At 30.9% G+C, this 24,465-nt stretch overlaps 2 protein-coding genes and 1 pseudogene across 5 annotated transcripts; 2 read left to right on the top strand and 1 right to left on the bottom strand.

Annotated features, from left to right (window-relative positions):
- Positions 1-839: 839 nt before the first annotated feature.
- Positions 840-5,899, bottom strand: LOC113847635 (glucose-1-phosphate adenylyltransferase large subunit 1, chloroplastic). 4 transcript variants are annotated; one of them, XM_027476859.1, is made up of 15 exons: positions 5,491-5,899; positions 4,522-4,640; positions 4,077-4,250; positions 3,887-3,979; positions 3,678-3,761; positions 3,518-3,573; positions 3,058-3,151; positions 2,862-2,974; positions 2,638-2,710; positions 2,222-2,302; positions 1,917-2,003; positions 1,660-1,764; positions 1,296-1,402; positions 1,164-1,224; positions 840-965 (listed from the first exon to the last, which is right to left on the bottom strand). In XM_027476859.1, the coding sequence occupies exons 2-15, from the start codon at positions 4,618-4,620 to the stop codon at positions 864-866; spliced, it is 1,329 nt and encodes a 442-aa protein (XP_027332660.1). In that variant the 5' UTR covers positions 4,621-4,640; positions 5,491-5,899; the 3' UTR covers positions 840-863. The 4 variants fall into 4 exon arrangements, with proteins under 4 accessions (XP_027332660.1, XP_027332659.1, XP_027332661.1 ...); XM_027476858.1 differs by having other exon boundaries at positions 4,522-4,730; positions 5,392-5,898; XM_027476860.1 differs by having other exon boundaries at positions 4,522-4,635; positions 5,392-5,898.
- Positions 5,900-7,825: 1,926 nt separating this feature from the next.
- On the top strand, positions 7,826-17,591 carry LOC113846180 (annotated as a pseudogene).
- A 1,689-nt stretch (positions 17,592-19,280) lies between these two features.
- Positions 19,281-23,895, top strand: LOC113847369 (beta-glucosidase 46-like). Its single transcript, XM_027476439.1, has 12 exons — positions 19,281-19,441; positions 19,526-19,592; positions 19,720-19,784; positions 21,736-21,811; positions 21,898-21,972; positions 22,128-22,215; positions 22,298-22,556; positions 22,650-22,765; positions 22,847-23,102; positions 23,185-23,287; positions 23,363-23,462; positions 23,673-23,895. The coding sequence occupies exons 1-12, from the start codon at positions 19,286-19,288 to the stop codon at positions 23,893-23,895; spliced, it is 1,584 nt and encodes a 527-aa protein (XP_027332240.1). The 5' UTR covers positions 19,281-19,285.
- The last annotated feature ends 570 nt before the right edge of the window (positions 23,896-24,465 follow it).

Genomic DNA, 24,465 nt, shown 5'->3' with positions numbered 1-24,465 from the left:
GTTAACCTTTCACATATTTTAGTTTGATTTACTATAATATAATGTGCCTAAATTAGGTAATTTTTATAGTTGCCTCACCTTTAAAATTGTTTTATATTCTGGATGATCTTCATATATTGGCACTGAAATTGTAGGACACTTCATCGTTTTAAACAAGGTAATATAGTAAAATATCAACAAGCTTTTAAAGAAAAGCAATGATTAAGTTGTCCAGACTCTGCCAAGAAGGGATGGCCGGATTTTTTTGTTTTTTTTCTTTTGTCAACGGGTAGTTCAAGATGAAGTTTAGTCGTCCCGCCTTTCCTTTCGAGCTTGTCCATTTGGATCGAAATGTGAACTGGGCCATGTCAAATATGAGGTTGCAATTGGGCCTATGTGGATCGATTATGTAGAAGAACTGTATCGGGCCTCAGGGCTCGCCTAAGGTCAGCCCAATCTGTATAGCTGACAGCCGAAAACGTTTTTAAAAGGATTAAAGTAATTTTGACAAAAAAAAGAGTGACTAAAGTAATAATGACCAAAAAAGGTGATTAAAGTTGCGAAGGCTTCAAATTCAGAAGCTCAAAGCCCTTGGTTTGGGTTCAGACAGCGAGAGACATTCAAGTACAAATAGAAAGGTGTACACGTTTTACCGTGTAAAAATCTACTTGAATAAGTAATTAATTATGATATATAATTAAAAACTTGGAAAAGCTTAGTGGAATTGGAGTATGAGATGTATGAAGTGTAAATCTATCCTATCCATTCGGACAGCACATTGACTTTTGATTCTCTCTTTTAAGAAGCTTTTTACTCAAAAACGAAAAGATTCTCATCCTCAATTCACGGCAAAATGGGTGTCAAGCAAATCATGGGCGAGTTTATTATATGATGAATCCATCTTCAATTACTGAGTTTTTTAATACAACGGTAACTCCAGAACGGATGTAAAACCCTTCTGAAGATCTATTAGCCTCTTGTATGCCCTGCAGTTCATTAAAAAGCAGATTTAGCACGTTTCACACAATTCATCATATAAAAAATCATTGCCTTGCTTGTAGTCTAATTTCTTTTTATTTTTCTTTGATAGATTAAACTAGTATTGTTGAATTTTCATGTATCAATTGGCAGGCTTATCATATAGTTCTCATGTACTGCTGTTGCGGTAATGTTTAAAAGCATACCTCGGAGTTTGCTATCACAACATTCTTTCCAATTCTAGCATTTTTGTCAATAATACAGTCTCTGCAAAAATGTGAGCAGTGAGCAAAGCGAGAGAAGCCAACGGTTAGGAGATTAAGAGTTGCAATTCATACTTGATTTTTGTATTTTCTCCTATTCCTATTGGAACTCTTCCTTCTGCTAATAGTGCTGCCACCTCTGCATCGGTTTCGTAGAAATCAGCACCAAGCATCACTGTATCCTGCATAGAATTGTAATGCGCCAGAAGTTATAGAACCAAATGAGTGCATACAATAAGAACGTACAAAAATATAACTTCCAAATTTGTCTTATATTTCTGCTGAAAAAAAAATTTGGAATGGTTCACCCTTAAATTTGAGACTTTTATGCATCACACAACAAATCGAGTATCTATGGGAATGTTAATAACAATATGCATTGTCATCTTGCATAATTTTTCAACTATACGTGCTTAGATGTGGAAGGGGTACACCAAACCTTTAAATGGACGTTTGAGTTTATTCTGGATCTGATTCCAACAACACTATGCTCTATGAAGGAATTATTCAAGAAGCTTCCATGTGATATGATTGAATCCACAATCTGCACAAAGAAGGACAAATAACGATGTTGTAGTTTAAGAATTACTCAAAATCAGTAGGTGCAGCATTCTGCTTCTGCACGTGATAATATAGGCAAGCAACAATATATATTATTTATTACAAAGTTTCTCAGAATAAGTTTGAAGCACTGACCTTGCTATTGTCAATCTTTGTTGGTGGTAAGTTTCTCCTTGATGTATACATTGGTTTTGCTGCATCATAAAAGCTAAACCGGGGTGGCTGAAAAGATTTCAGACGAAAGCTTTAAGACTCCTGATCTCAATCATGGAACAAGGAAAATAATTCTTGAAAAAGATGAAATAAAAAAATGTTTATAGTTGAGTCATTTTTTGAAGCATGAAGTTCAGTTCATTTCTTAGGTTTACCACCTTCCAATATTTACAAATGAACTCAACAAATTCAAGATTTTGAACTCAACAAGGTGATATGACACTCACATGCTCAGTGAGGGCTAGATTTGCCTCAAAGAATGATCTGATGGTCCCTATGTCTTCCCAGTAATCATTGAAGAGATAAGCCTGCACACAAATTTTTGCTATAAATATTCATAATAGGTGAAAATTAACTTTGTTCTGGGCCTAAAGATAAGTTTCCACGTTCTATTTTTCTTGATAGCTCTTAAATCTAAAAACATCAAGTAACCAAGGCATGGGGTCTCTTTCCTAACGTTTGATTTTCATCCTTCAGATGTGAGTTTTGTGGGTGCATATGTGATGACTGACTGAAGAAAGACATGTACGTTGGTTGTGTTTGCTGCACAAGTATAATAAAATCTATTGCCCTAAAAAGAGTGATGAATACTCTCACACCGTAAGTAAAAAGAATCCTTTATAGTGCTTTTTACCGGTCATACCTTCATGTAAAATTCTCTAGCTGAAGCAGGAATAACCTCTGATCCGAAGTCATTTGCAGTTGGAAAGCGCCATCTAAATTAAATTAAATTGTAGCCGTTAGCAAAAAAGCTTTGCAACAGGGTCAATTCATTCTCACTGAATATTTCTGTATTTTATACAATATATTAATAGATGAAATAAACCACACGGACAAGCCTAACTTTTTGCTAGATTAAATCAGTACCTTAAAAGATTTAGAAGTATCTCTTTCTTGAAGACGTACACTCCCATTGAAGCAATGTATGGTTTCTTTTGAGCCTCATCCTTCGAAAGGCCCAAAACGGTTGTATCTATTTGCTAGATTATAAAGCAATATTATCAGCAAATCTACTTCTTGAAACTTTTGGGAGCATTAGGAGCATGATAAACATGAGTTTTACCATTGCTTTCAAGTCTTCTCCTTTGGGCTTTTCACTGAATGAAAGGATCCTTCCTTTATTGTCTATCTTCATTAGACCAAAATCTGAGGCACGGCTATCATGGTAGCAAAGTATAGTTTTAAACAGTAATATATGATACATATTATTGAGCCTATAAATTAATATAAATTGTTGAGTTAGCAATTCTTTTGGGTCTTTTTTCCCTCGTGGGCTTTAGTCATAAGAAAGGTAAAAAGAAATGGTAGATCTAATTCAGATTTAGCTTGCATGCATACATTGAGAAACTTGAATGTCTCATTCATTATATTAGTAAACACAAAGACCTCTCAAAATGCCGAGTATGCTAGTATGCTAGTCAAGAATTAAGTGAGTGACTATGCATATTGAAACAGATGGATATGTGCACCATTTTTTATATTGAAAAAAATTAGAAAGTTACAATGTGGGGCAAGTAATCTACCTGTCGTCCATTGGCAAACAAGAAAGAGTGATATCTGCACCACTCTCCCGATGATTCTGGATAAAAACACGAGTCAAAACATCTGAAAGTCAATAACTTGAATGCATCAACTGAGTTGAAAGGGGAAAGAGTTGTTTGATCAGATGGCATGGTGCCTTACTTGAACAAAATCCATGTAGTCCATTCGATAGAGGTGATCCCCAGAAAGAATTAAAACATCTTCAATTTCCTTACTTCTTGGATCCTACAAAATCAGTGTTTATCCTCATCAGTGATCCATCTCGCCCAAATAATTAAAATAACATAACTCGGATCATAAAAAAGAGCTCCAATATAGTTTTTGTTGGTTCTCTATTCGCTATAGCATACCTCAAAGAGCCAGTGAAACTGCCGCACAGCATCAGCAGTACCCTGAAACCACCTTTTACCTTCCTCCCCTGGAGTCTGAGTTGCTGCAAGAACCTGAAATAGAACAAACACTCTTAGATAATCTTATATCAGGCACACATGCATAACTGACTTGAAATGCAAGCAATTAAAGATGGGACATGATAGATACCTCAACATAGCCATCTCCAAAGGTGACTCCACTGCCAGAGTTGTAAGCACGTGCAATGTGCCTGTTGAGTGAAGCTGAGTTAAACTGCGTGAGAATGTACACCTTGTTGATACCACTGTTGATGCAGTTGCTCATTGGCACATCAATCAGCCTATAAGCACCTCCAATAGGAACCTACCAAGGAAAGCCCCAGAGAAGATGAAGATGACAAATTCATATGTAGCCGTAACATGATGCAATTTAAGTGCTCTACAGAATGGATTGTGATATCCCACTACACCCATTTTCATTTGCTTATTGCCCAAGTTATTCAAAAGTAAAACAGTAGTAATAGCAAAAACCATTTTCACAAAAGCAAAAATTTTAAAGGGTATGTGCACCATATTATGTTCATAATTAATAGAATAACTAAGAAAATGGTAAAAGAATAGGAATCGAAACTTACAGCAGGTTTGGCTCGTCGCTTAGTAAGAGGGAAGAGACGGGTTCCAGCTCCTCCACCTAGAATCACTGCCAACACTGTTCTTGGGTTCCTTCTTTCCATATCTATGTCTCGCAACTGCGCTACCCCCATATTCCCATTCATCATATAGAAAACTCAGCATCATTGAATGTACTAACTCTTAACAAATTATGCATTATTAACCGACCTGGCTGCATTGAATTTAAGTGGCTTCACTTCAACTCTATTTATTTATTCATGAACTTCATATGGAATCACATTCACAGTTCTTTCAAAAGAATTTCACGGTTTAAATATCACTACACTTGAAAACTTTTAATTTATAGGAAGCAAAAGTGTTATGCGGGAGTAGAATTAAATTTAAGATAAATCTAAAAGGGCAGAAGAATGAGACCTAATGGTGCTGACGGGGTGGAGCTAAGTAGCTTACCATTATAGTATGGGCCACAAATATATATTCAACAACCCGCTTCAATCTTTTTTTACCAAATACTATTTTTGTTTCCGGATTCTGACGTATTAACGCCATCAAAATAACAAGCTTAATAATAATAATATAACAATAACAACATAGTGCAGGAACTTCTATAGAGAACCTTCTATCTATTTAATAAAAAATAAATACTAGCTAGTGCTCTTAATATACTAATTAAAAAAATGTTATTAAAAAGTGTCATTTATACATTTTTATCATGATTTTTAACTTTTTTAATTAAAATATTATTAATTAATTTTTTAATCAATTCTTTAAGCAAGATCCTTAATAAAATAAGAATTAAACATCAATTCCTTGGCTAGAAAATTTATTGTGACATTGAACCTATTGCGCTGAATTTCTACCATCTCTTTTACCTTACTAAGATTCTAAATTTCATCTTCTTTTACTTGACTGGGCGTTTGTTTATACATAACGTTGCCAAAGAGGAGGAGAAGCAAAGGAGTGAGCTAAACCTTGGATTCACTAGACACATCAGCGGTGAGAGACATGCATATATGTTTCTTAACAACCTTAGTGTAACCACTGCAACCACCACCACCTTGTAACTCAAGCTTACGTCCCATGATTTCCCCATTACAAAACTTTACAAGCCTCCACTTCCTACACGCCACTCCTGTTGGGATGGTAGACGAGAGCATTATCTGGCCGCCGGCAGAGACTGCCATTTTCAGGTCACCGGAGGGAGAAAATAGGAATTTCAGTATAGTTTATGAAGCTTGTCGTGTGTGCATTAAAGTCCTACGCAAGAAGCATAGAGCAACAACCTTTGTGTGTAGTGTGTTGTGTCTGTACAGACAGTGGAGGATTGCTTACATGCATATCCGGGTACTGGAGTATTGGGCTACGTTATCCAAATTCATTTGCATCCACTAATTTGGTTTGTGTTTAGTATTATTTCAAAATTGCTCGACGAAGCACACATGTCAAATGACACTTCAGTCCTTAGGATTTGTTTTGTATGACTAATTAACGAATATTCCAATGGTTTAGCAGTAGGATGCAAAACCCCTGTGAAGATGCATAAGCAATTTAAATGCACATCTCATCACCAAAATTATAACCTTAATAATTTGATCACTTTTATTGACATACAGTAAGTTTTTATTAAAATCATATGATATTACAAAATTAAATATTATATTTCTTAATAAAATTTACCATTTTTTTATTATGTGTCTTTAAATATATGATTAAAAAAATTGTAATATTTTTTAAAATTTAAAAGATATTTAAAGTATACATTGGAATACATTTGTTTAAGCAACAGAGTTTTATGTGGAAAGATAGACTCGTGAAACCCCCATAACCACCCTGTGACTGCATTTAGTGAATTGGGTGCTTTATATATAGAAGCGCCAACTGAATCTGTAATCTGTAATCATGTTCATCTAGTTATATATCATAAATTTATATAATATTTTAAAAATATTCACATCTTTGAATGGTTAAATTAATGTCTTATATAATAAATAAATTTATTCACTTTATGAATGAATTTTTTGTTGATACAAATCTCATAATAAATAAAAATATAAAAATTATTAATTAATATATTTAAAATTTGTTTTTATTTTTTTTATAATTTTAAAAGAATATTAATGGTTACTTTTTATGCTGAAAGAATGTATTTATTTTCTATACGTTTAGTGCATGCCTTTTCCATATGAAAACAAAAAACCCGTTCTTTTCAATCCACAGTGTACCAAGCGCAAATCACATGCACCAATATACTAGGCGTCAATATACGTTGAATGTGAAATGAAATTAAAAAGAAATGTAACATGAAAAACATATGCAGTGAAAACATATTGGTAATCAGCGTCACCGTGTCATTAACATGAGCAAGGTCGCACGTAGTCTAAAACACCATCAGTTCATGCTTCTTTTCTCGTTTACTATTTTAATGCATAGATTTCAAGACTGATGAAGCAGTTGCAATGAACTGAATGGAATTTGCGATGAGGAATGGACGGCAGCAACTTTTGAGCAGAATTATTGCTTTACCTCTTCTAATAAAATAAGCATACAAACAGAAAATTTTGGGGGGGTTCAAGATAAGAACCAACACCAAATCAATATATCAGTTGACTCTGTTTCTTTCTCGCTGAGAGCCGCACTGTTAATCACCTTTTCTCTATCAGTAAACACATAATTAAGGTTGAGCTTATGTGTCTAACCAAAAAATTAGTCCATTAAGTGGAAGAGTCTAGCGGGATTCAGAACATTATTAGATCAAGAATTGTGTAAAAATGAACAGTAACATAAATGTGTATTCGCTATCCTGATTGTCATAACGAAAGAGGAATTTGCTAACAAATAATTTGAAATTTTATGATTTGTCTGGTGGACATCAATTGAATTGGACTACTTACAAGTTTGATTTGAAATGATTTTGAAATTTTAATTTGGGTTCATTAACGGTCTATGTATCCTAGAAAATCTACCAGAAAATGTTGTTGTCACCAACCATGTTTTGGTCCACCTATATAAGTCACGTTTCCCACCATCTCTCCTAGGAACTCTTCTCTTAGATCTTTTCACCATATCTTCTCTGTTCTCTCCAACTCCGAAGTTCAATAGCCTCTTTTCCCTCACCACTGCCTATAACTTGTCAACTTCTTCGCACTTACTTCCCTCGCAATAATCGTTAAACTCTTCCAAATTGTGGCACTTCAAGCTTCAAGGCAACACATAAATCTTATCGACACAAAGATACCCATTATTGATTATATTATCCCTTTCTCTTCTCATCTACAAATTCAACTCTTTTTGTTTTACACATTCAGCTAAGGTAAGCATACAAAATCATGATATCTTTAGTGAAGTACACAGCATCGCCCCTTAGCAGCTATGCTTCCTCGAGTCACGTTCCAAGGCCTCAACTTTGCACGTTACCCATTATTCGGAATGTTCAACAATGCACCGAACCCTCTCTCTCTTCCCTCAAACCTCTCTATATTTCATCCACGGAGAGCTTCACATTGTCACCAAAACAAAGAAAGAGGGTTAGTGAGTGCAAGGCCTATGAAGCAGATAGGTCAAAACCACTAGAGATTAACATTGAGCTTCCTGGGGAAAAGGGAGGGGTAAAGGCAGCTCAGAGGCTCAAAATTGGTCTGTATTTTGCTACATGGTGGGCTTTGAATGTGGTCTTCAACATATACAACAAGAAGGTTTTGAATGCTTTTCCTTATCCATGGATTACTTCCACTTTGTCCCTTGCCGCTGGCTCTCTCATGATGTTAATCTCATGGGCCACGAGGGTTGCTGATGTCCCAAAAGTTAATTTGGACTTCTGGAAGGCCCTCTTTCCTGTAAGCAAATCTTGGTTAATTTTGTTTTCATTTTGTTGTTTTTCACAACATGTATTTTAAAAGGATAATTTTGTATTTGCAGCATTTGTATTGCATCAGGCAATTCAGTGAAGAGATTAGGTGGTGTAAAAACTATTGGTTATTAAACATTTAAACAAACAAAAATAGTATTTTTTATTAGAAAATATATTCATTATATTTTTATTTAATAAATACTTTTTTATAAAATTTTTTTTTATCAATTTTAGATGCTTAAAATCAGATAGACTGATGTTTTAATATTTTTCAAAAATTAAAATGGTGAGACATTGTCAATGAGTTTGAAGCAAGGAAACTTTGAGTTGGTACTCATTGGTGAATTTCAAATTTTGGGTCTGAAGGTTGCGGTGGTTCACACAATTGGGCATGTTGCAGCAACTGTGAGTATGTCAAAAGTTGCTGTTTCATTCACCCACATCATCAAGAGTGGAGAGCCTGCTTTCAGTGTCCTTGTATCAAAGTTCTTGCTCGGGGAAGCATTCCCCTTGCCGGTTTACTTGTCACTGGTCCCAATTATTGGAGGTTGTGCACTTGCTGCTGTGACGGAGCTCAACTTCAATATGATTGGTAAGACTATTTAGTATTTACTGAATTTGATTACATGGTTGAAATGCAGATGCTGACTAATAGTTACTATGCTCTCTTCTAGTTGACAGAGTTGATAGGATGTTGAATTTGTAATTAGTTCATCAATCTTTGTGAGAATTCAATGCTCTAAAAAGACCTCTTCACATGTTTCAGGCTTTATGGGGGCTATGATATCCAATTTGGCCTTTGTCTTTCGGAATATATTCTCAAAGAAGGGAATGAAAGGGATGTCTGTTAGTGGAATGAACTACTATGCATGCCTTTCCATATTGTCTCTATTGATTCTCACACCTTTTGCCATTGTTGTGGAGGGCCCAAAGATGTGGGCTGCTGGCTGGCAAACAGCCATGTCTCAAGTTGGTCCCAATTTTGTCTGGTAGGAAGAGTAATCTGTAAATTTATTTTCTGTTTTCTATCCTTTATCTTTTCAAATTGCTGGAACTGTGATTTTAGATTTTTGCCTGTATGTATAGTTGGATTTATATGGAATATAAATATTTATAAACACACACTGGATACATAGAGCTCTCAGAACTGGCAATTGGAAACTGTTCTCTAAAATGTGAGTTCTTTAATGAGAAATATATATATCCTATAGGGAGTGATGAGCATGGTGATTCACTTCAAGTAAGTCAATAATTGACAGTCCTAAAGCTTGACTAATGAATACGTCTTACATTTTATGACACTGATATTAGCAAATTCTGATTCACAAATGTCATTCTTCTCCCTAAAATTTTATGGGTTTTTTTTCTTTTTTTCAATTTTCTATGGAACAGAATTGTTATTAGTAATTCTGATTTTTTTTCCCTAACGAACTTCTGGGTTTAAATTTTTTCAGGTGGGTAGCTGCACAGAGTGTCTTCTACCACTTGTACAATCAAGTCTCTTACATGTCTCTTGATCAAATTTCTCCCTTAACATTTAGCATAGGGAACACAATGAAGAGAATTTCTGTGATCGTCTCTTCCATCCTCATCTTCCACACGCCAATTCAACCCGTCAATGCCCTTGGGGCTGGCATTGCAATTCTTGGCACCTTCCTCTATTCACAGGTGCATTCTCGTTTCTTTCTTCTTCTTTTTTTCTCCTTATTTATACTGTGTACTACCTGTCTATTTGAAACAAATTTAAAATTTTATGCTCTTCATTAATAAAACTGATATCTGTCTGTTAACTATCTGAACAGGCTAAACAATAAGGCTTAGTTTAGAAGCTGTTTTGTAACACCAAGTGAGTGATGATGACTCATGACTGAAGCCCCAGGTGCCACTGATCAGTGATCACAATCCATGTCACTGAGAAAGCATATACATTATGTGGTCAACAAGTCTTCATAGTCAATAGTCATAGCATTTCTAATCACGATTTGATCTGGTTTTCAGTGTAGATGAGCTTTTTGTTTTTTCCTGAAATCCGAGGTTGAGAAGAATGTATTGCAGTAAATAAGAATTATGCCACAGAACTGTTAAACGTTGTGGCTCGCTGTGGCTGTGGCTGAGGCTGAGTATATGAAGGGTTTCTTGATTAATTTCATAATCACGTAGAGTAACTCCTTTACATGAAGTAATCAGGCACCATTAGTGCTTTTTTTGACGTATGTTGATTAAATTATATATTAAGATATAATTTAACAGTTTTTAACTTGAAAATGAAAATTGTTTTAACACTTTTTTAACTTTTTAGTTAAGTGAAGTTGACAAAATTTAATATTTTTTAAACTATTTTTCAAATTTTAAGAGAATTTAATACTTTAATAAAAAAAATAAGTTATAAAAGTTCTAAAATTTTTATTAAAATACACTAATAATGTGACAATTTTCTACATTATCATTTAATTATAAATTGTCATATAATAAAAAATTATTAACTCTTGTGATAATTAATATACAAATTACATTTATTTTATATTTTAATTAATTGATAATATAAAACATTTACACTTACAATATATCAAAATTTAATTAAAAGTTTTAAACTACAAAAAAAATATAATTTAGCTTATGTTTCAAAGAAAGTTTTAACATTCTCCAAAAGGTGACATGAGAGTCAACAATTTTCATATTTGTTAGAAAATAATAAAAATATATCGTATGTATTAAAGATTGGTTTTGAATGAGTGAATTTTTTTCTTTTTATTTTTTTGCGATGACTAGTTATCATATCATTATTATTTTTAAGTATAATCTATAAACATATCAGAAAATTAAATAATAATTACATATACATTATAAAAAATAATAATCTTATTCATGAAATTTTACTTTCAAAATAGGATTTTAAGAATTTTTTACAAATAATTAATTTTATTTTTTTACCAAACTCTATCTTAATTTGTTCGAAACTTGAGAAGTAAGAAAGGAAAAACTAAAAGAGAAATACTGAAAACTTATTATTTTTAATAGTTTGGTTAGTATAAGAAACAGTTAAGGGAAAATTATGTGTATAATTTTCTCATGAAGCAAGAAAAAGGAAAGTGAAAAGAAATAATAATTTATATATTATAAATAAATAAAATGACATTTTTCTGTATCACGTCAATTATATATATATATATATATTAAAAAAAATTAAATTTTTAAAATTTTCATCCAACCAAATAAATACAAAAAATTAATTAATCAAATATATACTTAAAATTTAAAATGCAGTATTCTTTGTGCTTTATTTCTTTTTATGGATCTCCTTCCTTGTGCACTGTGCACTCATCTTTGACATGTCCTTAAGACATGATCATTTATTGAATTTTGAGTGAGTTGTATCTCTCCCAACCAATGGTGGATTCCACTTAATCTTTGGAAATGTTTTCTCTTTTTCCTTCTTTTGCTTCAAGGATTTATCCAAATTCAACACCACGTTTAACTCAATTACGATTTTCATTTTTAGTTAATTTTTCAAAACGTTAAAATATTTATCCTATAATCTTATTACTTTCTCAAAAATTCTTTTTTTTTATAAATAAACTAATAAAAAAATGTTGTGCATTATAATTATCTTTGGTCAAAATAAACATGCCTATAGTATTATTTAAATAATTTTTTATTAAATAAAATAAACTATTTGTATAAATATAATGTGATCTTATTAAAGCATATATTTTTTAAATATATATTTAATTTCTATAGTTATATTTAATTAAAAATAATATTTATATAAGTATGTTATTACATTTTATTTTTTTATGTATATAATGTTAACAATGTTAGAATGATAAAAATTAAAGCATAATAAAGTATCTATATAGAAATTAAAAAGATTTTAAGTGTAAGACTAATTTATAAATAAATATTAAGTATAAGAATTAAAAATACATTTTAATTAAAATTTTAAAAATTAATAAACTTATTTTTAAAAAATTAAAAATGAACTATCAAATAAAAAATTATAAATATAAAAAATACTGAAAATTTATATATTTAAATAAAATATTATTTATAGTTTAAGATTATATATATTTATTGATAAAATTTATTAATTTGATATATATAAATTAATAAATAAATAATAATTATAGTTAATAAAATATTAAAAATAATTTATATATAATAAATAATTTTTATTATAATTAAAATATATTAACTAAAAATTAAAAATAATAAAGAATTAAAAAAATAAGATTTTGAGTCAATATAATACAAATTATTTATCTATAATTTATTATTTTATCCGTACAATAAATTTAATCTTCTAAAATTTTAAATAATAATGTAATTTTATTTTTTAAATATAATAAATATTTTATTTTTTGTATAATTTTTTTTTAAAATGTTAATAATATTATAGAAATTAATATATTATATAAAAAATATAAATTTAATTAAGTATTTAATTTATGTAAAAGCTACACAAAAATTTAATTAAAATATTGTTTAAATTAAACATTTTTAAAATTATAGTTAATTAAAATATATATTTTATTTTTGAATTTAATATATTTACTAATTAATACTTATACTAAAAAATATATATGTTTAGTTTTTATGTTTTAAAAAAATTATTTGTTAATCTCTATTTTTAAAATAACTTAACGTTTTAATTTTTGTATGAATATTTTGTGATAATTTAGTCTTATTGTTAATATTTTTATAACAATAAAGAATAAAACATAAGTCATAGATTAAAAAAAATATTCTTATAAAAATTAAAACGTAATTATTTTAAATATAAAAACTAATTTATAGGTATGTGTCGGTTACAAAACTAGACGTGTAATTTAAAGTTTTTTTTTTTTATAATAAGGTTCTGGAGTAAATTATTTTATTTTATTTTTTTCAACTTAATTTATTATGCTCGTTTTCCTTGAGTTGACAGGGGGTTGGTGCAGAGTTGGTTACTTCCTCCATCGTTGTTAGCTTAGCCAGTTGTCTGAACCATACTATATGTAGAACGGACAGGAATATCCCGTTGTTGACATTGGAAACAAACTTGCAAGAGGCGCAGAACAATGCCATGGGGTTTTCTACATTTCACATAGCCGTGGCTACGGAGATTCTTTTGTTCTTGTTCACATCGTACGCTACAGTCTCAGATGGATTTGATCAATCTGCACCTTTTCCCAGCAACTTTCTCTTTGGCACCGCTTCTTCTTCCTACCAGGTTTGCCGTCGATCTTCATTTTTATCTCTTTTTTCACCAATCGCTCAATTTTCCGATATCAACGATGAGTCCCATTTAGGACTTTGTATTCTGATCGTGGTGGATTTAATATTCTTCATATTTAGTATGAAGGTGCTTACTTGACTGATGGCAAAGGTGTGAACATCTGGGATGTCTTCACTCACAAACCAGGTCATTAGATCATCCACTCTAAACCCATTCTCTGTATTCTGATTGGGGTTCTTTTAGTGGTAACTGTATACACTTCATTTTTATTTTTTTTATTTCTCTACTTGAGAGGATAAAACATGTATAAGTTTAAATCGTTGTCAACTTTCTAATATCATATCATTATTTTTCTTTAATTTAAACAAATGAATATAATATTTTTTGTCTTTATATTTTAGTAAATTTTTATTTTAATTTCTCCGAATGGATTTTATTTATTTTCCAAAACAAGTTAATATTTGACAAGCTCTTAGTGTACTACATCAATAATTGAGACTTAAAACAAAAATTTGAAAAAAATATAAAGATCAAAATAAAAAAAAATCATTTAGAGAAACTAAAATGTAAATATGCTTAAATCTTAATATTATTTTAAACTTTTATTTAAATAAATAAAAGCAATTTTGTTTTTAGAAATAGATAAATAAATAGAAATGAAGGGGATAATATATATTGCTCAAGCTTCAACGTTCTTAAGTCAATATATATTGCAGGTAGTACATACGATGGAAGTAATGGTGATGTGGCTGTTGATCAATACCATCGGTATCTGGTACACATGAAGTTCAGTTCTATAGATTATATTTGCAAATCATTTTATAAGTACAACGACAATCCACATTTCTTAAAATGATATATAAAATTGCAGGTGCCGTCACATATCATAACATATGTCAAAATATTGTAAATCTTAAAGGGATATATATATACAGAGAGAGAGAGATTTGAAGTAATTTCTCCTATACAGTCTAAAAACTTTTATAATTTGAATTTTTTATTTAATTTAAATCCAACGATTAATAAAATAATAAATTATAATTTATTAAATGTAAATTAAATAAAAAACTTATATTAAATGTAAATTTTTTTTACTTACACCAATATAAAAAGAACCAGCCTCATATATATATATATAAAATCTTTTTACACTAATAAATTTAAAAATCTTAAACTTTAAATTTACATTTAAGTTTATAATTTATTATTTTATTGATCATTAAACATAAATTAAATAAAATATTAAAATTGAGTATAAAATTTTTTAAATTTACACTAATATAATTTTTTTTTTACTTATATATATATAAAAGTAAACTTCACAAATTTTAGAATTTGAACTCTCTCAGTGCTTTATAGGGATTGGTAATCAAATAAATCCAACAATCTCCCTCTTCCACGTCCCTCGAGAGATTTAAACTTATAATCTTGCTATAAATGTCACCTATTAGATAAAAACGCTTAATACTAGATTAAAAGTTTAAATAATGGCAAAAATTATAGTCTTTATCAGTCAAGATATTAAACCATGGAATCATAAAGGTATGCAGACATTGACCAAATAAAAAAAATGGTTTAAAAGCATTCGATTATGACTTTTTATTAGTCTTAAAGCAAAGTTATAGATGTTACCAATTCTAATTTGTAATGAAAACAGGAAGATATTGATCTAATGGAAGCTATCAAAGTCAACAGCTACCGATTTTCAATTTCATGGGCGAGAATTCTACCAAGTATGCTTCTTGCTTCAACAAAATCTGACTGATATCAGCTTAGAAAATACTAAGTATTTGTATACCGTAGGCAATTCACAAGTAGAATTTATGGTTGTGAACAGAAGGTAGATTTGGAGAAATCAACTCGGCGGGTATCAACTACTATAATAGACTCATAGATGCCTTGCTAGTTAAAGGTTTGATTTCCAGTTTCCTATGACTTGCGAGACACAGAATTTTTGGATTTCTTTGACTTGCATTTGTTCTCAACTGTGCGATTCACAGGGATCCAACCGTTTGTAACGCTATTTCACTTTGACACCCCTCAAGAACTTGAGGAAAGATATGGAAGCTGGCTAAGTCCCCAATCACAGTAAGTAACTACTTATCCAATTCATTTTACCTCAATTTCTTTACCGATGCCATACTCATGTACTAAAGAATTAACATCATACTTAACAATTGTTCTTCTAGAAGGTTCTGATTTGGACCTGAAAAAACTAGACGATGGACTGAACATAGTTTGGCAAATGCAGGGAAGATTTTATATTCTTTGCGGATATCTGTTTTAAATCCTTTGGTGACAGAGTCAAGTACTGGATCACCTTCAATGAGCCAAATCTTATTGTCCCACTTGCTTACCGTAAAGGTATGTTCCCACCATGTCGCTGCTCTAGCGAATTTGGAGATTGCAGTGAGGGAGATTCAGGGAAAGATCCCTTTGTGGCAGCCCATAATATGATCCTATCGCATGCAGCTGCAGTTAATATTTACAGAAACAAGTACCAGGTAATCTGATTTAGCATTCTAAGAAGGAACTCAAATCTGTCATAAATTACGATGCTAGTTTTACAAATTAAAGTGGAAACTGGAAAGGAGTAGGGAACACTCAGTCAAAACATTATAAACTTGCTTTATTATTCATATCATATCCAGACTGAGCAAGGGGGAAAAATTGGCATTGTCTTACATTGTGACTGGTTTGAACCGTTAAGCAATTCTGCAGCAGATAAATTGGCAACTGAAAGAGCACAATCATTCACCATAAATTGGTAAAACTTCCTTACTGTTCATAGCTCATTTAATTCCCGCACACAGCTGGCATGAGACTTGATTCTATCATATATAAATAAATACTTAACTATAAAAATGCAGGATCTTGGATCCAATCTTATTCGGTAAGTACCCAAAAGAGATGGAGATGATTCTAGGAACCACCTTACCAAAATTTTCATCTAATGACAAAGCAAAACTGAAGAGAGGACTGGATTTCATTGGCATAAACTACTATGCAAGTTACTATGTCCGCGACTGCATATCATCAGTGTGTGAACCTGGGGCAGGAGTCTCCACAACAGAAGGATCATATCTACAAACTGCACTAAAAGATGGTGTCCCAATTGGAGATCTTGTAAGTACTTCAACCATTTTTAGCTGATTCTCATAATTAAAACCTTGCATGACCAAGCCGATTCTGAAACTTCTATTGTTTTGTAGACTCCATTTGATTGGCTCAATGTTTACCCACGAGGCATGAAAGAAACTATTCTCTATCTGAAGGATAGATATAATAACACTCCAATGTTCATTACCGAAAATGGTAAGCAAAACACATGAAACCCTTACATCTTTTACTTAGAACATGTTTTATTTTCCTTTTAAAAACAATTTTCTATTTTTAAAAAATAAAATTTATGTTATAAATTATTTTTAAAAATAGAAAACTGTTTTTGGTAAGGAAACCAAACATACCCTAAAGTATCTCAGCATTTCTGACTACCCAACTTCTTTTTGTAGGATATGGCAATTTGTATGATCCAGATCTTACCGAGGAAGAACATCTTAATGATTTTAAGAGAATAGATTTTATGTCTGGTCACTTAGATAATCTATTGGCTGCCATGAGGTACGAATATATAAAATAGAAGAAATATCCATGTGATAATAGACAAATATTTTTACAAGAAAAGATAAACCATCCCATTCATTATTTACCATTGGACACAAGTAACTGAGAATTTCTGTCTTGGTCATGTGATTAGGGAAGGAGCTGATGTGAGAGGTTACTTTGCCTGGTCCTTGCTAGACAACTTTGAGTGGAAATACGGGTTTACAGTGAGATTTGGACTTCACCATGTTGATTTTGCCACGCTGAAGAGAACTCCAAAATTATCAGCAAATTGGTACAAGCATTTCATTGAAAAACAGGACCGAGGGCATTCTGTTGTATACCAAACTGGAACAAACAATTCAATACAAATACCAAACTTAGAACCTTATTAAGTCCAGAGCCTAGCCTAGAATGAAAAGCTTGGAGAAAGACGTCATGCTTATTCTGTTTGTATACCAAATTTTAAGGTAATTGCATTTACGTTAAATTTTAACGTAAATACATTTTTAAAATTAAAGCTTAAAATTATTAGTGAAGTTACAACAGTCTGTACTACCTAATTTGTGCGTAAGTGACACTAACTCTTTCATATGAATTTCTAAATATTACTTGTTTAAAATATCTAATTTAATTTTTTTTTCATTCTTGAATTTTTTATTGAAATACTCATTTAAACGTTTTTAAATTTATTTAATTAGAATTTAATAAACGTAGTTGTGCTTAGAAATAAAGTGAAAACAAAACATTCTTTTTAAGTTTTAACCATGCTCTATTAAAGTTCACAACCTCTCTGTTAGCAGTTTTTGCTTAAAATAATAAATAATTTGTTACTACCTATATTTTTATTTAAAATGTCAACTTTTACTGTCCTTTTACACTCAAAATATATCAAATTTAATCTACATTGTAATTTTGTTTATGAATTTAATTGAAATACATTGAAAATGTAATAGTATTTTATATTATTATGTCATATAAGTGAGAATTTTTTACTTTTATAATAATTGATATAAAATCATACTTACTGTGTATTTTAATATATTGATTGTGTAAAAAAATTTATATTGACAGTATTAAAATTATTTTTTATTTATTAAATAATTCAAAACTAAATGCATTATAAGTAGAAAGTTATATAAATAGTATGTTACTTTTATATCTATATTGCAATTTAATCGGATATGGTTAATTAAGATTGTATATGTATTTTTTAATTTATATTATTTTATTATAAGTAAAATTATTTTTTACAAAATATTTTTTTAAAATAATTTTTACATTTAGCTTGTATTTACAAATATTTGTACAATGTCAAAACACTTACAATATGATTATATTTTCATATGCTAAATCAAAAAGTGGTCGCGTATGTTTCTTATCATTTTTATAATTATATATCTATAGTAAAAAAAATTTAAGGGTTAAATTATTATTTTTTCAATAGCATAGTATTTAAATAAGCAATGATATTTACACATAAAAAATGTATTTTTATTAATTTTATAAAAGTTAATAAAAATAAAGGTTTTTAAGATAATTAAATCCATATAAGTATTACATATGTATGTTTCATTTTATAACAAAAAAAATGTTATTAAAAGCTATATTTAAAAAATAGAACAATTATACGTGTACAAAAATATAAAAACAAAATTTATATAAAGAAAAATTAATAAAATTTGAAAAAGGTATGAAATAGAAAAAAAGGTATATATGAGATTTGCGTAAAAAAAATTGTTGTTAGGATGAATAAAAATAAGAAAAAAAAATTCTCTCTATTTATTTAGATGAATGAAAAAAAAATTATATTATTTATTTATAATAATTAATAAAAAATTTAAATTTTCATAGCATGATTTTTTAATATAAAATTATTTAATAACATAAATAAAACCAAAAAAAATTAAAGAGGTCACTCCTGTCCCCTAATTTGGAATTTTTTTTTTTCCTACATGAAAAAAATAAATTACTTCCCCACTTCTTCGTGCAATTGAAAAAAAAAAAAGCCACGAGTGGCACGGGCTTAACACGTATATCATATGGAACATATGAACCCATAGTTGATGTCCGCGTAGAAGCGTAACAGCAACAATTAGCAATGGAGCCTTCTTTCGCATCATTGCTGAAAACTGTGTTTGAGGTGATATTATTGCTTCCTCTGTTTGCAGCTCTCTCAATCTCGAATGACTCTGATTTGGATCTATCTCCACTTCCCAACAATTTCCTCTTCGGCACTGCTTCTTCTTCTTACCAGGTTCACTTTCCACCTCTCCCTCCTTATTTCTCTTCGTTTTGATGCTTCATCACTGACTATATTATCCTCCTTAATGTTTTACAGTATGAAGGTGCTTATAAGAGTTACGGCAAAGGGCTAAGCAACTGGGATTACTTCACTCACGGACCCGGTCATTATATTTACAACTATGTTTTTATCTCTGTAAACTTCTTGCAATTTTATAATTGTTGTAGACTGTTCAACGAAATCAGATTTATTATTATTAACTTGCAATTTCATCAAATGACTATTTGCAGGTAGAAGTAGAATAATCGATGGAAGCAACGGGGATATTGCGAATGATCATTATCATCGCTACCTGGTATGGTATGATTAGTTTCAGCATCCACTCGTTTTTTCGAGTATATATAATTGTGAACTATTTTTTTCATCCCTTACTTTTCAGTGTTTACATTACCTCCATATTAAGAGGACAGAAAGTTATTTAAATTTCTCTCTCTTCATTTTTTTTATTGTGTGAACAGTATAAAAATGGGTTGATAATTTTAAATAATTATAAAATTCATTACATTTAAAATATAATTTTTTTTCATTATTAGTTATCACATTCTCTTTTTTTTCTAATTGCCCACTAGTCCAGATCAAAATTAGTTTAAAATATTAAAATAATACAGCACGGTCAATGCGCTCCACGTGAGTAATAATTAATATGAAAAATTGAATAGTCTTTGGTAAAGATATATATATATATATATATATACACACACACATATTTTACAATAAAGAGAAAAAAGTGAGAAAAATAAATAATGTTATTGAGAAAATAATTTCATAGAAATATGTTCAATAAATAATATAAATCATGAATAAACATTGAACTTGATGGCCGTAGCCTAATAAACAAGTACAATATAAACATTAAATCTTGCGAGTTTAAATTTACTGGATATGATATTATTATTCAAGTACGAAAAAATGGCCAAATCAAAATCAATAATATTTGTATACCAATAAAAGGTAGAAGTCTTAGTTGATAATAAAATCAACTTGTGTGGACTAAAGAATCTTAAATTTGATTTTTGCTGGTAGTCCATTCGTCAATATTTCGTTGTAAAATAAAAGAAGAGTTTTTTTTTTTTCTTATTAAGATTCGTGCCATATAGTAAATAGTTAACGTGCTAACTATTGCCTCCATAAATTTAACCCTTGTTCCATATTTTTCATATACGCTGTGACGAAAAAGTTTTAACATTTTTTTTATCTACTAAAAAAGTCGCAACTCTTTTTTTGCTCATTAAAAGAAAAAGCTTTATTCTCACCTATGTTTTTTCATTTTGTCAGAATCCCCTGTTATATTTTTGTGCCTTGACAACCCCCCCCCCCCCCTCTTTTTTTTTTTTTGGGTCTATGATATGACAAAAGTCAATAATCATTCTGAATTATCATAAAGTCCATTAACTGCCAACACCTAAGCCCAATATATTATCTTAACTTGATTTTATGAACCGACAATAACTTACCTTGTCACTCGAAGCTCCCATGCAAGCTTTAGTTTGATTATAGGGGTTTTAATGATGGGTATTATGTAATCTTCTGATTAAGGTGTGAGGCTTTCTTGATCTTCAATTGAGGCAAAACTTCATTATCTTATTTTATACTAGCTGATATTGTGAACTTGTTCACAATAATTATCTAGTTATTTGGATAGCTCTATTAACAACTCGGCCAATAATTTGATCATGTTGGCATTGCAGACATTTCAAAGGACTTTATAATCCGAAGGTAAAAAAACCATAGTTAAATTCTAAATCGATACATAACCATAAGTCCTTAACAACTATAAATTTTCTAAAATATAAATACCTCGTCATAGATAAATTCCTAAAACCAAGATTCAAAAATAAGGAAAATTTCTTAAATTAATGAAAATAGCATTTGCCCTTTTGTTTTCTTATCAATATTTCCACAGGTATAGGATGTAGGACTAACCCTTAGATCGAGAGTGTTACATTGACAAAGTCCTCTCTAAAAGTAGTGACTTCATGTAAAATTTATTCGAGATTGCAATTTATTTCCATTTGATCAACTATTTTTTGTTAATTTATCAAAAATAAGACAAAAATACCTAAATATAATAACAGTCCCGATTCCCGAAATAATATTGTAACTCACAAATCAACGTATTTCTCCCTTCTCCTTCAAACTTATATTATATCCTGCGGGCCTAACATGATAACCTTTTGCATTTGAATTCGGTGTACAAGGCAAAAGCAATTACAATTTTCATAATTTCATTGTGGATCAAAACACAGGAGGATATAGATCTAATGGAAGGTTTGGAAGTAAACAGCTACCGGCTCTCCATATCATGGGCAAGAATTCTACCAAGTATGCCTCTCTGCATTATTATCTAAGTGAAATAAAGATTCCAACTTAGATTGTAAAATAGATTCGTTTTTTATGATTGTGACCAGAGGGTAGATTTGGAGAGGTCAACCATGCTGGTATCGACTTCTATAACAGACTAATTGACACTCTACTACTCAAAGGTGACTTCCAATTTTTCATTTTCTTAGGCATTTGTTTTATTGACACGTGAGGTTAGTGAGGAAAAAACATGTATTGTTAACATCACTCTTTTCTTTGAGAGTAAACATCCATTGAGGTTCCATTTATTCCACATGCATCTTCCTTTTGTCAACAGGGATCCAACCCTTTGTGACTCTTAGTCACTATGACATTCCTCAAGAACTGGAGGACAGATATGGGAGTTTGCTGAGTCCTCAGTTACAGTAAGCAACCTGTTTTCTAAGCTTCAATACCACATTGAACACACAAGCTCTTGATAATCATATTTGTATGTTTGATGGGCAGGGAAGATTTTGCTTTTTATGCGGACATCTGTTTCAAAACCTTTGGTGATAGAGTCAAGTATTGGGTCACATTCAACGAGCCGAATATCCTAGCGCCATTTGGTTACCGTTCAGGTTTATTTCCTCCATGCCGTTGCTCTGGATCATTGGCAATGTTAAAATGCACAGAAGGGGATTCAGAAAAGGAGCCCTTTATAGCAGCCCATAACATTATCCTGTCCCATGCAGCTGCAGTTGATGTCTACAGAACCAAATACCAGGTAATGTGACAAGAAAGAAATTGTTACAACACCTAACGTAAGAAAACTTGGAAAATCCAATTATTTGATAAAACTTTGTGGATGAAATATTAGACTGAGCAAAAAGGAAAAATTGGTATAGTCCTTCAACATGAATGGTACGAACCAAAGAGCAATTCTACAGCTGATAGATTGGCTACTGAAAGAGCCAGATCGTTCGCCTTCAATTGGTATAGTTCTCCTTTAACAGCTTCTTCTATTTGTTCTCTCAACCCCCTCTTAATATACTACAAACACTTATTCTAATGCAGGTTCTTGGACCCCATCATATTTGGAAAGTACCCCGTAGAGATGGAGAACGTTCTTGGAAGCCTCTTACCAAAATTTTCCAAAAACGAAAAAGAGAAACTGAAGAAGGGATTGGATTTCATTGGCATCAATTACTACACTGCTTTCTATGTCCAAGATTGCATATACTCAGCGTGTAAGGCAGGATTTGGGACATCCAGAACAGAGGGTTCATACATGAAAAGTGGAGAAAAGAAAGGTGTCCCAATCGGTGAACCTGTGAGTACCCTCAAACTTATTACAATGATGATCACCTTCTCTATCTTGCTTCATCAATGCTGAAGCTTCCAATGTCGTGCAGAGTCCATTTAGTTGGTTTAATATTTACCCAGAAGGCATGGAGAAAACTGTTACCTATGTGAAAGATAGATACAACAATACTCCTATGTTCATTACTGAAAATGGTAAGCAACACCCATTAAGCTTTTTATCCTTTTGTCAGTTCTCTGTACATTGGTGATAATCCAAACATTTTATAGGGTATCCCGAAGAAGATGATCCAAATTTCGAACATCTTAAAGATTTTAAAAGAATAGAGTACATGCTGGATCACATAGAGGCCCTGTTAGCAGCAATAAGGTAAGAGTAAAGATTTTTTAAAAAGAAAAACATAAATTCTAGCTGTATAAAGCATAAAACCAACCGCAAGGATTCTAATTTTTACTAGACTGCTATCTATTTTGTTCATCTAGCATCTTACTGCAATTTTCTTTAGCCAAATGCTGGAACACCTTAATCATGTCTGTTTGCTTTGACACTAATCAAACACCGGAGAACCCTCTCTTTCAGAAAAGGAGCAGATGTGAGGGGATACTTCGCCTGGACCTTGCTTGACAGCTTTGAGTGGATATATGGATATACTGTAAGGTATGGATTCCACCATGTGGACTATGCCACGTTGAAGAGAACTCCAAAATTGTCAGCAAGTTGGTACAAGCAATTCCTTGCTAAGTATAAGGAAACGATTTTATCAGGAAGGATAGAGCAAGAAAAACTGGTTCAAAACACTTGAGACAAAATAAATAATAAAAAAAAAAGTATAACCCTGATGTAGAACTTTATCAGCTACACTTATAATAATTTATGATATACGGGCAGTGTTTATGTCTTTCATAAAAACAATCTAGCATTTTCATTCAGACTTATAAAGATTTGTTCAACTCTTCAATCCCGTATGTGCCTGTGTGTTCAGGGTTTAAAAAAACTTTTTGATCTGCAAATAATTGATTTGGCTGAAAAAAAAAAGTTTCAAGGTTCACAATTACGCTAGTACAATTCAACTTCCTAACCGGACCATTCACACACCTGCTCCCACGTTATTAAAGTTGAGATAATTCAGACCACAATCATATTAATTTTCTTCAACAAGAAACCGAAGTTAACCTTGTTAAAATAATATTTTTTGTTAGTCAAAACTAGCTAAAAACAATCGAAAGTCGCATTTAAATTTTTTTACTTTTTACAATATCATTCACTTTGATGCCAATGAAAGAAAATGTAAATTAGTAATTTATAAAATTAATGGTTTTAAAAAACATTATGGGCCATTAAAGGAATATCTTAAGCATAAGGTATTAGGTTT

The sequence above is a fragment of the Abrus precatorius genome, unplaced genomic scaffold (genome assembly GCF_003935025.1).
Source record: "Abrus precatorius isolate BTA unplaced genomic scaffold, Abrus_2018 Scaffold8, whole genome shotgun sequence".
NCBI lineage: Eukaryota > Viridiplantae > Streptophyta > Magnoliopsida > Fabales > Fabaceae > Abrus > Abrus precatorius.
Note: the sequence above shows the minus strand (reverse complement) of the source record. Positions and strands in the feature narration are given on the sequence as shown.

Bases quoted from the DNA above. Each gene is read 5' to 3' on its own strand.
- LOC113847635 (XM_027476857.1), bottom strand. From the start codon at position 5,703: ATGGCAGTCTCTGCCGGCGGCCAGATAATGCTCTCGTCTACCATCCCA. The intron at 4,251-4,521 runs GTAAGTTTCGAT...TTTCCTTGGTAG, and splicing joins AGCGACGAGCCAAACCTGCT to GTTCCTATTGGAGGTGCTTA. The intron at 3,980-4,076 runs GTATCTATCATG...GTTCTATTTCAG, and splicing joins TTGGAGATGGCTATGTTGAG to GTTCTTGCAGCAACTCAGAC.
- LOC113847369 (XM_027476439.1), top strand. From the start codon at position 19,286: ATGGAGCCTTCTTTCGCATCATTGCTGAAAACTGTGTTTGAGGTGATA. The intron at 21,973-22,127 runs GTGACTTCCAAT...TTTTGTCAACAG, and splicing joins TGACACTCTACTACTCAAAG to GGATCCAACCCTTTGTGACT. The intron at 23,463-23,672 runs GTAAGAGTAAAG...CCTCTCTTTCAG, and splicing joins GCCCTGTTAGCAGCAATAAG to AAAAGGAGCAGATGTGAGGG.